General features: G+C 49.7%; 3 protein-coding genes across 4 annotated transcripts in view; 1 reads left to right on the forward strand and 2 right to left on the reverse strand.

Annotated features, from left to right (window-relative positions):
• Nucleotides 1–9,042, reverse strand: part of Rnaseh2a (ribonuclease H2 subunit A) — a 10,785-nt gene extending 1,743 nt beyond the window's left edge. Inside the window, exons 1-8 of one of the 2 annotated variants that reach the window (XM_031340612.1) lie at nucleotides 8,829–9,042; nucleotides 7,084–7,289; nucleotides 5,174–5,594; nucleotides 4,894–4,965; nucleotides 4,651–4,777; nucleotides 4,462–4,549; nucleotides 490–627; nucleotides 299–386 (exon numbers count right to left, since the gene is read on the reverse strand). In XM_031340612.1, coding sequence (XP_031196472.1) covers nucleotides 299–386; nucleotides 490–627; nucleotides 4,462–4,549; nucleotides 4,651–4,777; nucleotides 4,894–4,965; nucleotides 5,174–5,441 — 781 coding nt within the window. In that variant the 5' untranslated portion in view covers nucleotides 5,442–5,594; nucleotides 7,084–7,289; nucleotides 8,829–9,042. Of the gene's footprint in view, nucleotides 1–298; nucleotides 387–489; nucleotides 628–4,461; nucleotides 4,550–4,650; nucleotides 4,778–4,893; nucleotides 4,966–5,173; nucleotides 5,599–7,083; nucleotides 7,290–8,828 lie in introns of both variants that reach the window. The other variant, XM_031340611.1, reaches the window with a different exon arrangement.
• On the reverse strand, nucleotides 7,099–8,976 carry LOC116067852 (thrombospondin type-1 domain-containing protein 8-like). Its single transcript, XM_031336869.1, has 2 exons — nucleotides 8,829–8,976; nucleotides 7,099–7,289 (listed from the first exon to the last, which is right to left on the reverse strand). Exons 1-2 carry the CDS (start codon nucleotides 8,974–8,976, stop codon nucleotides 7,099–7,101), a joined length of 339 nt encoding a protein of 112 aa, XP_031192729.1.
• Nucleotides 9,043–9,156: 114 nt separating the features above from the next.
• Prdx2 (peroxiredoxin 2) overlaps nucleotides 9,157–12,026 on the forward strand; it is a 4,235-nt gene continuing 1,365 nt past the window's right edge. Inside the window, exons 1-5 of the mRNA XM_031340615.1 lie at nucleotides 9,157–9,295; nucleotides 9,778–9,882; nucleotides 9,978–10,131; nucleotides 10,826–10,948; nucleotides 11,095–11,225. Of these exons, the coding sequence (XP_031196475.1) occupies nucleotides 9,780–9,882; nucleotides 9,978–10,131; nucleotides 10,826–10,948; nucleotides 11,095–11,225 (511 nt within the window). The 5' untranslated portion in view covers nucleotides 9,157–9,295; nucleotides 9,778–9,779. The remainder of the gene's footprint in view (nucleotides 9,296–9,777; nucleotides 9,883–9,977; nucleotides 10,132–10,825; nucleotides 10,949–11,094; nucleotides 11,226–12,026) is intronic.

Below are 12,026 nucleotides of genomic sequence, written 5' to 3' on the forward strand. Positions count from 1 at the left end.
TGGGGTTAGTTTCAAGACAGGTTTTTTGTCTGTTTAATAGTCCTGGCTGTCCTGGACTTCCTTTGTAGACCAGACTGGCCTTGAACTCACAGAGATCCCCACCTGCCTCTGCCCAGTAAGTGCTGGGATTAAAGAAAGGCATGGTCACCACCCCTAGCTGGGCTACACAGAAAATTAAAGGCAAGTTTATGTTACATGGTGGGGGGGTGGGGGGGGAAGAGAAAGAAACAGGAGGGTGAAGGAGAAAAGAGAAGAATATTCATTCCTGAGAGGGCCTGAACCACTGCCCTCAGCTCACCATTGGGATAGCCTGAGCCATAATCAGAGTCCAGATCCTGTAAACTCTCCACAAACTGCCAGTTCTTCACAGCCCGGTCTCTGGCCACCTGCAGGCAAGACAGTGGCTTAGAGCCTCCGTCTCACAGGAATCATGTTTGTCCCTACTTGAGGGAGGTGCTGGGCGTGGGCCCTGGCCATCGGGGTGCTGACCTTGGCAAAGACACTGGCAGCGCTGACCACAGGGAACAGGGAGTCAGCTTTGGCCTTGACTGTCACCTCTATGCCAGGAAAGCGCTGTTGTAATCGAGCCTGGTATGTCTCTGGCATTCCTACAGTGTCCACAAATGCCTGTCACAGACACAAAAACACGGGAAAAGAAATTTTGTCACTTTTTTTTTTAAAGATTTACTTATTATTACACATAAGTACACTGTAGCTGTCTTCAGACGCACCAGAAGAGGGCATGAGATCTCATTACAGGTGGATGTGAGCCACCATGTGGTTGCTGGGATTTGAACTCAGGTCCTTTGGAAGAGCAGTCAGTGCTCCCGAAGTGATCCACCTGCCTCTGCTTCCCAAGTACTGGGATTAAAGGCGTGTACCCCATTGCACAGCCTGGGGTTACAGTTTTAAGGGGCCACATGGGTGCTGAGAATTGAACACAGATTTTCTGTAAGAGCAACAAGTGCTCTTAACTGTTAAAGTATCTCTCCAGCCCCACAATTAAACAAAACAAAACAAAAAAACTTCTAGCTGGGTGGTGGTGGTACACACCTTTAATTCCAGCACTTGGGAGGCAGAGGCAGGTGGATTTCTTAGTTTGAGGCCAGCCTGGTCTGCAGAGTGAGTTCCAGGTCAACCAGGGCTACACAGAGAAATCCTGTCTCAAAAAAACCCAAAAACTAAAACAAAACAAAACAAGTATTCTAACAGAGTTAAATATAGGTCAGTGGCAGAACACCTCTTAATATGCAAACAGCTCCCTGTGTCCTGTCCACAGCACTGCCCACAGCAGTGGTTCTGAACCTTCCCGATGCTCGAGTCTTTAACACAGTTCCTCATGTTGTAACCCCCAACCATAAAATTTCTTCACTGCTGCTTTATAACTGAAATTTGGTTCTCTAATGTAAATATCTCATATGCAGAAAATCTAATATACAATCTCCAATGAGGTAGCAAGCAACACACAGGTTGAGAAATGCTGGCCTAAAACAAGACACGCTTTGTCTAATCATGCTCATGTGGCTCTACCCCCAGGACCACATTCCTAGTTTTGGTGGCATAGGCCTGTCCTCCTAGCACTTGGACGATGGAGGCAGAGATCAGGAATTCAAGGGATAGCTGCATACGGAGTTGGAAGACAGTCTGGGCTAGACTGTTAAGTCCTCAAAAACAAAACCAAGGGTCTGGAGAGATGGCTCAGCGCCGGCATCCACACCGTGGCTCACAGTTATAACTCCAGCTGCAGATTTGATGCCTTCTTCTGACCTCCATGGGCACCAGGCACACATGTGATACACGTTTATGTATAAGCCCAGCAGCCATACATGTAAATTTTTTTTAAAGTTCATTAACTTAAAAAAATTACATTTCACAGGGACTTTCTGTTCTGCAGAGAGCAGAACAAAGTTGGGGGTAACAGGTGGGACCATAAAGGAAAGGACACTACACAGGCTCCCATTTGTGGACTGGACCCTCAAACAGGCCAGAAGCAGTGTCAAGGGACCTGTGGAATCACTCTGGATCACTGGAGACTAGGATGGGGAGGTTGGGGCATACATTCAGGACAGAAATAAAAGTAGAAAATCAAAATAAAGTCTGCTTCTAATGCTGAATTTTCCAGCTAAACTTTTTTCTTGAAGGAAATCTTACTTTAAAAAAAAAAAAAAAAGAGTCGGCGGTGGTGGCACACGCCTTCAAATCCTAGCACTTGGGAGGCAGAGGCAGGTGGATTTCTGAGTTTGAGGCCAGCCTGGTCTACAGAGTGAGTTCCAGGACAGCCAGGGCTACACAGAGAAACCCTGTCTCGAAAATCAAAAAAAAAAAAAAAAGAGGGCATCGGAACCCATTACAGATGGTTGTGAGCCACCATGTGGTTGTTGGGAACTGAACTCAGGACCTCTGGAAGAGTAGTCAGTGCTTTTAACCTCTGAGCCACCTCTCCAGCCCCCCACATTTGGAAACCTTACTTTTGTGGTATTTGTGTACATGTGTACTCATGTGCCAGGCTGTGGATGTCATGTAGACCAAACTCAGATTTGTCAGGTGTTCCTGTGCACTGAATCACCTTGATGCTAGAGAGCAAACTCAGGTCTCCAGCATGCTACGCATAGGTTCTCCTGCTGACCTACAATACGGACCCTTATCTCAAGTCCATCTAAAGCCAGGCTATGGTAAACTGTTTAAAAGCCAGGGTGGTGGTGCCCACCTTCAGTTCCAAGACTTTGGAAGCAGAGGTACATGGATCTCTGTGAGTTCAAAGCTAGCCAGAGATATACAGCCTGTGTCAAAAACAAAATTAAGCCATCGACAAAAAACTGTGATAAAGGTATGAGTTATCAGGGCTGAAGAGATGGCTCAGAGGTTAAGAGCACTGGCTGCTCTTTCAGAAGTCCTGAGTTCAATTCCCAGAAACCACATGGTGGCTCACAATCATCTGTAATGGAGCCTGCAGTCATATGCGCAAGCAGAAAACGTACATATAATAAATAAGTAAGCTGCAGGACAGCCTAGGCTATACAGAGAAACCCTGTCTCGAAAATCCAATAAATAAATAAATCTTTTAAAAAAAAACTAAAGTTTGACATTTATTGATTGTGTTGGAGGGTAGGCACTACCACAACATGCAGGAGGTCACAGCATGGCTTTTGGGAATCAGCTCAGTGGGTCAAATTCAATGCCTCAGTAAGCAAACTCAACAGCCCTAATCTTTTTTTTTTTTTTTTGTAAATAACCAACATGTACTTTAATTTCTTTTCTCTTTCTTTCTTTCTTTTTTTTTTTTTTCAAGACGGGGTTTCTCTGTGTAGTCCTGACTGTCCTGGAACTCACTCTGTAGACCAGGCTGGCTTCTAACTCAGAAATCCACCTGCCTCTGCCTCCCAAGTGCTGGGATTAAAGGCATGCGCCACCACCAGCCGGCGTACTTTAATTTCTTTAAAAAGAAATTATGTGTGTATAGGTGTGTTATTTGTGTGTATGGTGTGTTGCTTGTGTGTATGGTGTGTTACTTGAGACCAGAGATGGAACAGGATACCCTGGAACAGGAGTTCAGACTGTTTTTTTTGTTTGTTTGTTTGTTTGTTTTTGAGACAAGGTTTCTCTGTGTAGCTCTGGCTGTCCTGGAACTCACTCTGTAGACCAGGCTGGCCTTGAACTCAGAAATCCGCCTGCCTCTGCCTCCCAAGTGCTGGGACTGAAGGCGTGCGCCACCACCGCCCGGCGTTGACTGTTGAGTCACCCAGTGGATGCTGCAAATCCAACCTCCAGGTGCTCTGGAGCAATGAAAGAAAGAAAAGCCAAAGCTCTCATCCCTCTAGTTCATTTTTTTTTTTTTAAGGCTAAACCTAGATTGGTTAGCCATCAAGACCCCCAAGATCTTCCTGTTCCAGTATCCCCAGCACCGGGGTGACAGGTTTATTTATGTTGCTATGCCTGGCTTTACATTTGGATGCTATGGATCCAAACTCAGGTCCTCACACTTGTTTCAGACAAGGTCTCACTGTCCATGTGGAGGGATATCCTGGAACTCAGACATCTGCCTACCTCTACCTCCTGAGTGCTAGGGTGAGAGGCTGCCACCAAGCCTTCATGGTCATGCTTCTGCAACACACACCTCCCAACTGAGCCATGGAGGGTCTCCACATAAGCCTTGAAGTCACCATCTCCCTCCTCCACATGTCCAGCCTCTTGTGATTTTTTTTTTTTTTAAACAGGGTTCGGGTGGGAGGTAGCCTGGGCTGACACTCAACTCACTTTTTAGCCAAGGGTGGCTGTCAACTCTTCATGCTCCTGCTTCCATTTCCTAAGTGCTACTACTCTGACTTTATGAACTGCTGAGATGGAAGTCAGGACTTCACACATGCTAGGCTAACAATCTACCAACTTAATACATCCCCGGCTTCAACTTTTTAAAGCTCCCTTTATCAGAAGGTGACCAAAGGACTGTAAACAACAGCTCACCTGAGTGACATTGACATTCTGATCCAGCGCATACTGTAGGAGCCCCGCAGCGGTATCGTGTGACAGAGAGTTGAGGTTGTACTTGACCCTGTGGTGAGAGGAACAGGGCTCAGTCCACACCATGGCAACTGCGGGACGCAGCCAGACTGTGTTGGTTGCTCTTCCCCCACTCACGAAGGGGCCCCTCACCGCCCAAGCATGCTGGTAGAGATCAGGTTTGGAGACAGAACGTCCAAAGCCCAACCCACAAAGTCTCCGTCCTCCTCCATTTTTGCAAAGAGCCTCTCCCGCTCGTTCTCTGTCAAGGTCTTTGAGTCTGAGAAGAAAGTTGAAGAAAAGGTGGTTCTTTCCGTTCCGGCTTTCCCCTGTCTCTCACCTGCCCTCCCGCGCATACCCAGGAACCCAGTGTGCAGACATTCAGCACAGGCTCACCTGCCACTTTCAGGGCCTTCAAATCTGCCAGGCGGGACAGAGGGCAGTAACAGATGGCGTAGACCATGGGACCTTGGGAGGGAAGTCAGATTTCTGAGAGCAGAGTTCCCACCAGTAAGTACGTAAAGTCCGCCGGCCTTGTTCTACCATCACCACGGCCCCTGGCCATCCCACAATCGCTTCGGTATCCCAAGGCCGTGCATGATCCCCACTTCCGTTCCCCTGAAAACTGCACTCCTTTCACCCACGCGCCTCCCTGCCCTCGGCCCTGGGGGCGCACCAAGCACAGGGCCTCGGCCCGCTTCATCTACGCCCAAGACGCACGGTTCCTTGAGGCATACAGCAGGTACTGGAGAACTCAGGCGACAGCGGCCCGTATTGTCCCTCTCCAGCTGGCTGAGATCCATTCCGCCTCTGCAACAGCCAACAACTGTAGAAAACAATACTGCAGGCGCAGATCCCAGCGCGCGTTTTCCGGGAATACTGCCGCGGCTCTTGATGCTGACCAATCGGCTCGCAGGGCCCGCCACCGACGCGCCCTCCGGCATGGTCGTTTACGCACGCGTCGCTGTCGCCGCTGTCGTGCTATCTCCTGGGAATTGTAGTCTTCGACTACTATCTCCAAGGGCGGGGTTTGTAATCGAGGGTGGGCAGGGTCACTTTGCAAGCTCCACTCTGTTGCTTCTAGAGCCTGGCCCTCACTGACTGGTACAAAGAGAAATAAAGAGGAAATTAAGATGTAGTTAAGGGGCTGGAGAGATAGCTCAGGGGTTAGGAGCACTGACTGCTCTTCCAAAGGTCCTGCGTTCATATCCCAGCAACCACATGATGGCTCACAACATCTGTAATGAGATCTGATTCCCTCCTCTGGAGTGTCCGAAGACAGCTACAGCGTACTCATATAATAAATAAGTCTTTTTTTTTTTTTTTTTTTTTTTTTTTTTTTTTTTTTTTTGGTTTTTTGAGACAGGGTTTCTCTGTGTAGCTCCGGCTGTCCTGAAACTCACTCTGTAGACCAGGATGGCCTCGAACTCAGAAATCTGCCTGCCTCTGCCTCCCAAGTGCTGGGATTGAAGGTGTGCGCCACCAACGCCCGGCAATAAATAAGTCTTTTAAACAAATGTAGTTAGGTGGATTGTTTGGTTTGTTTCTTTCTTTTGAGACAACTAATAAAGCCCAGGCTGGACCTTGAAGTCACTGTGTGTAGCCTAGGATGACCTTCTATTCATAATCCTCCTGCCTCCATGTCCTGTGCTGGAGTTACCAGCCAGCAGTCAGCTGGATTTTTTGGAGGTTTACAAGATCAAATATTATTGCACAGGCAGAGCACTGGTCTCACTGGGTCCCAGTCTCCTACTACCTGCCATTTGGGTTTGTACTGGCCCCCCCCCTCTCTCTTTCTCTCTCTCTCACTTTTTTTTTGTCTCTCTCTAGCTGACCCAGAACTTGATACATAAATTGGCCTTGAACTCACAGAGATACACCTACCCCACCGCACTGATCTTCCATGCCTAGTGTCCCAGATTCCACAAGGCTTAGGCCTTCTGACTCCCATTTCCCAAAGCCCCTCTGGTAATGTCTCTCCAGGACCTGTCCCTTATCATCTCTCTGTACCACTGTTGGAGATGCTAGGCCCCAGCAGCTTCCTGTTTACGGTCTGCACCCATCATGCAGGCCTCTCCTCTCCCTTCCCTCATCCCTCCACTCTTCTCCTTATCTTAGGGAAGCTCCCATCTCCCTACCCCTCCCCCACTCCAACCACACTCTTGTCTTCTTGTTCATTTGTATGGAATCTTGTTTCTTATCAGTCACAGTCTGTTCACTGAATCCCATTCCTCTATCTCTATCACATACTTCTTCTTCTGCCACCAGCTTCAACCCCCGCCCCCCTTTTTTTGAAGACAGAGTCTCACATAGCATTAAATGGCCTTGAGCTTGCTTAACAACTCAGGTTGATCTTGAACTCTTTTTTTTTTTTTTTTTTCAAGACAGGGTTTCTCTGTGTAGCCTGGCTGTCCTGGGGAACTCACTCTGTAGACCAGGCTTGCCTCAAACCCACAGATCTGCCTGTCTCTGCCTTCCAAGTGCTGGGATTAAAGGGCTGCACCACCATGCATCTTATGTCCCTGCCTACTTCTGGATCTGCCAGTCAATTCTGACTGGCTTTTCTATGTCTCCTCTATTGCTCACCTCTGCTCAGGGCCTCTAGTTGCAGTCCATCGGGTTGCAAGATGAGCAATCCTGTTGCCGGCACGGTCTCAACTGGACCAGGTTCTCTCGGTCCATGAACACAGGGACCGGTGCTGGGCCCAACACCTGACGGCTGCGTTCCTGTTTCCCCAGATTGCAGAAACAATGCCACTTTCCCCACGGGCCTAGGACCGAGTCTTCCAGTACTGGAGTCGGAGGGTGGACATGAAAACCCAATTGGGGAATAAGCCACTATCCGAGCGACTTATCCAGGGAGGGACAAAGGTAAGGAACCTAATAATAACAACTGGTGTTTTTAAAACTTTACTGCCTCTGTGCACTGATTTAGGAAGAGCAAACCACCCTTTCAAAATGACACAGTGAGCTGCAAACTGACACCTCTAATCTCTGCCAGCCAGCTCAGTTGGGAGTATCCACTCCCTGTCCTTCATACCTGACATCTTGTCTTCAGGAACGAGGCTCAGTGCCACCTGACTAGCAAGGCTGACAGATGTTAAGTCAAATAATGTAATTGACATAATGAATGCACTTACCCCCACCCCCACCCCCGTGCTGAGGTAACTTGTAGCAACAAAGAAATTTATATGCTCAGGAGAAGCCAGGGCTTGCTCTTTTTTGTTTGGTTGGTTGGTTGGGGTTTTGTTTTGTTTTGTTTTGTTTTTCGAGACAGGGTTTCTCTGTGTAGCCCTGGCTGTCCTGGAACTCACTCTGTAGACCAGGCTGGCCTCGAACTCAGAAATCTGCCTGCCTCTGCCTCCCAAGTGCTGGGATTGAAGGCGTGCGCCACCACTGCCTGGCCAGCTTTCTTTTTTTAAAGGTAATACTAAAGAGCCACCAACCTACAGCTTTACAAGAGCTTTCCTTTCCTTTCCTTTCTTTCTTTCCTTTAAAACAAAACAAAACAAAACAACAGAGTCTCATGTACCCCAAACTGGCCCCCAAGTCCTTGGGTAGCCAAAGATGACTTTGCATTTCAGGTCCCTACTCCTCCCAAATGCTAGGATTGCTACAGTGAATTATGCATGCGGCGCTGGGGAAGGATCAGGACTTTGGGCACGCTGGGCCAGTGCTCCACCAACTGAGTGTGCCTAATGCAACCCCAACCCTTTATCAGAACTCTTCATTGATACTTCCTCCTGCCCCACTCCCTTCCTCGGCAGATCTTTGCCAAATGGCACCCTCCTTTCTCCATCCTTCCCTTCGGCCTTTTGGCCTTTGTGCTTGCTGTTCCCGTTTCCTGGGACACTTGTCTCACAATCCTTGCGATGTTAACTCTGCTAGTCATTCCAGCTGTATTGGTTATTCCATCTTCCACCACACCTTCTCAAGCTGACTGGCCAGTTTCTTTCTCTGTCTCCACCCTTTTAGCACTATGTTTATAGATTGTTTACTAGACAGGCAAGTGTTAAATATAATTATCAGATGACTAAGGAAGCTGCAGGGCAAGACGTTGAGAACAAAAAGGTAGTGGGGTTGGGGCATGGCAGTACATTTTCAATAAAGTGAAACGGAATTAAACAACAACAACAAAAAAAACCTCACAGATGAGAAACCAATACGCTCAGAGAAAAGTGCTCAGTCCCTTGGGACACAGCCTGCACTGAGCTGGGCAGAAATCTGAAGTCAGCCACAGAGGTCTGTTTGTAGGGCTTTGGCCAAGTGCCACCTTCGGGGGTGGGAGGACACCTTTCCACATCGTCGCTCCCGCCCCCCTGCTAGTTTACCCTTTTGTTGCTGCAGCCTCAGCAGCTCCCAGGTATCACCTTCACCATGCTGGCCAAAGTACTGGTAGTCTGGGTTTATCTGAGTAGGGGACACCAGACCTAGGAGCACTAGAGGAGTCAGCAATGGAGCCAGGTGGCTCCGGGCCATGCCCGGACTCCAACCGACCCCAACGCACCCCCGTGGCCAAGGCTCGCGCGGAGCCCACAGCACAGACAATCCTGGCTTCCGTAAGGGCACACCCCACCCAACCTTTGTGCAAGCGCTTAGGCCCGGCCGCGCGCCCCCGCCTCTGCAGGCGCAATGGATCCGACCGCGGCGCTGTCCCGCCTACCTCCCCGCGCCCTGCCTGGTGTGGTTTGGACCACGCATAAAAGGCTCCCAGGCCTAGGGCTTTCTCGGTTCTGAGATCTCTTTCCTGTCTCTCTTCGTGTCTGGACGTCCGCGTGTCCGGCTCTTGCCCACGCAGGTATGGAAGGAAACCCAGAATGCACACGAATGGGAGGAGCCCCACTAGTGTGGTGCTGGCCTCTTCGCGACCCCAATGCTTGGAGGTCTTTGTTTTCCATGCTCAATGGTGGCCGCTTTTGTCCTTGCCCGAGAAACCAAGGCCGGAGCCCCGGCTTGCAGGCTGGATCACCGAGCTCACAGCCCATCGCTCTTAGTTTAGCCGTCCCATTCTGGAGCTAGGGGCTCACGTCCCTCTCCTCCCGCACTCGGTCTGACTCCATAATTCGGGTAGCAGTGTTGACCTCGTCATTCGTGGCCTGTGTAGGGGGGCGAGTATTCAGAGGCCTTGCAGATCTTATATTGGGAGGGTGAATATGAGCGCTCCTTCCACCTCTCTAGGATTTAGAGTCTAGACGTAGCACTAAAAGTGACCTTGGGAAGGCAAGACAAAGGGTCTTCTGAGGCACTAATGGCCAAGCTTGCGTGGGTCTCTGATTTCAGTCATGGCCTCCGGCAACGCGCACATCGGAAAGCCGGCCCCTGACTTCACGGCCACCGCGGTGGTGGATGGTGCGTTCAAGGAAATCAAGCTTTCGGACTACAGAGGTGAGGCTTCTCGGACGGAGGGGGAGCAGGTAGGGACAGGGTCTACAGGTGAAAGAAGCTAGCACTAACTTCCCTTCCGTTCTCCTCTTCCCTAGGGAAGTACGTGGTCCTCTTTTTCTACCCACTGGACTTCACTTTTGTTTGCCCCACGGAGATCATCGCTTTTAGCGACCATGCTGAGGACTTCCGAAAGCTAGGCTGCGAGGTGCTGGGAGTGTCTGTGGACTCTCAGTTCACCCACCTGGCGTGGTACGGGGCCGCGGGGGGAGGGTTGCAGGGGTCGTGAGGTAGGTGGGGAGGTGCAGAGAGGATGAAGGACAGCCCAAACTATAGGGACAAACTGTGTCTTCCGGTTTTTCTTCTTATAAAGAATGGAAACAATGACACCCAAGCCCATAGGATGATGACAGTAATTAGCATTCGGCATCTTGTTGGAAGGTACCTGCAGAAGGAGTCCCTGTTCTCCGGAGACAGGCTGTCTCACTGTATTTCGCTATTTTCAATAATGATGGGTTATGCTCCATACCAGAGCTAGATGACGGTGGGAAGAACTCCCCCCCCACACACACACACACACTTTTTTTTCATAACTAGGAGTCAATTCCAGGTCTCATTCCTGCAAGGCAAGTGCCCTGCCATTGAGCTCCATGCCTGCTGTTGGCTAATAACTTTAATATGGGGTCTCTACTGCAAGTTACTGGGGCCCACAGGCACATGTGAAGCCAGTTTAAGACGATGCTTTATCTGGGAACTTTTTCCTCCCAGCTGCACTGCCACCCCATTGGGTGGAGTGGGTGGGGCACCCTGGCCTTGCTTTGAGTCCTTTATCTTTTGTCTCCAGTAACCCCACTCCAGCCCTTATCACTCTGGAGGCCCATGGGGGAGAATTCTACTATCTTGGGCATCCTAAAGCCCCCACCTTGTCTGCCTCTCTCACCCTCAGGATCAATACCCCACGGAAGGAAGGAGGCTTGGGCCCCCTGAATATTCCTCTGCTTGCTGACGTGACTAAAAGCTTGTCCCAGAATTATGGCGTGTTGAAAAATGATGAGGGCATCGCTTACAGGTACAGCAGGGACCTCAGCCCAGCTGCAGGAGTCCCTCCTCTAGGCTGTCGGGACCACTGTGTCTGGTGGGGTGTGTATGTTCCCTTCCCTGGCCCTGGCAGTAGGTGGTCTCCCAGCTCCTCACGTTGGACCCTCATGTCTCCAGGGGCCTCTTTATCATTGATGCCAAGGGTACCCTCCGCCAGATCACAGTCAATGACCTTCCTGTGGGGCGCTCTGTGGATGAGGCTCTCCGCCTAGTGCAGGCCTTTCAGTATACAGATGAGCATGGGGAAGGTGAGTGAATATTCACAAATGGAAAGGCTGCCTCAGCTCTCTGCCCAGCATGTATTAACTGTCTGCCCCAGCATCTTTGTGGGATAGATATTAAAGCCCCATACAAGGCCTGAAGAGATGGCTCAGCAGGTAAAAGCACTGGCTGCTCTGTTAAAGGACCAGGGTCCGATTCTTAGCGTCTGTGTGGTGGCTCATAAACATCTATAATTTCAGTCTCAGGGGATCTGATGCTCTTCTGGCCTCCTCCTGCACCAGGCATGCACACAGTACACAGATAAACGTGTATACAGGATGGGCTGGAGAGTTGGCTCGGTGGTTAAGGGGCACTTGTTCTTGCAAAAGAGTGGGTTCTAGTCCCACCACCCACATCGATGCTCACCACCCACTGGGGTACCAAGCACACATGGTGCACACACATATAAAATAAAAAATAAGACAAGTTCCGCTGGGTGGTGGTGGCGCATGCCTTTAATCCCAGCACTTGGGAGGCAGAGGCGGGTTTCTGAGTTCTAGGCCAGCCTGGTCTGCAGAGTGAGTTTCAGGACAGCCAGGGCTACACAGAGAAACCTTGTCTCGGAAAAACAAAAAAACAAAACAAAGAAACAAAACAAACAAACAAAAAAAACTGGACATGCTGGTGTATTCCTGTAATCCCAGCACTTCGGAAGCTAAGGAGGAAAGATCAGAGTTGAAGGGTTTAGTGAATTCAGTCTAAACTGTATGAGAACCTACCTCAAAAAAAAAAAGTATTTGAGAAGTGTCCCAAGAATCACTTCTAATTTTTTTCATTCCCTACACACA

The sequence above is a fragment of the Mastomys coucha genome, unplaced genomic scaffold (assembly GCF_008632895.1).
Source record: "Mastomys coucha isolate ucsf_1 unplaced genomic scaffold, UCSF_Mcou_1 pScaffold22, whole genome shotgun sequence".
In the NCBI taxonomy this organism is placed as follows: Eukaryota; Metazoa; Chordata; class Mammalia; order Rodentia; family Muridae; genus Mastomys; species Mastomys coucha.

Bases quoted from the DNA above. Each gene is read 5' to 3' on its own strand.
- LOC116067852 (XM_031336869.1), bottom strand. From the start codon at position 8,976: ATGGCCCGGAGCCACCTGGCTCCATTGCTGACTCCTCTAGTGCTCCTA. The intron at 7,290-8,828 runs GTAAACTAGCAG...CTCCGACTCCAG, and splicing joins GAGGCTGCAGCAACAAAAGG to TACTGGAAGACTCGGTCCTA.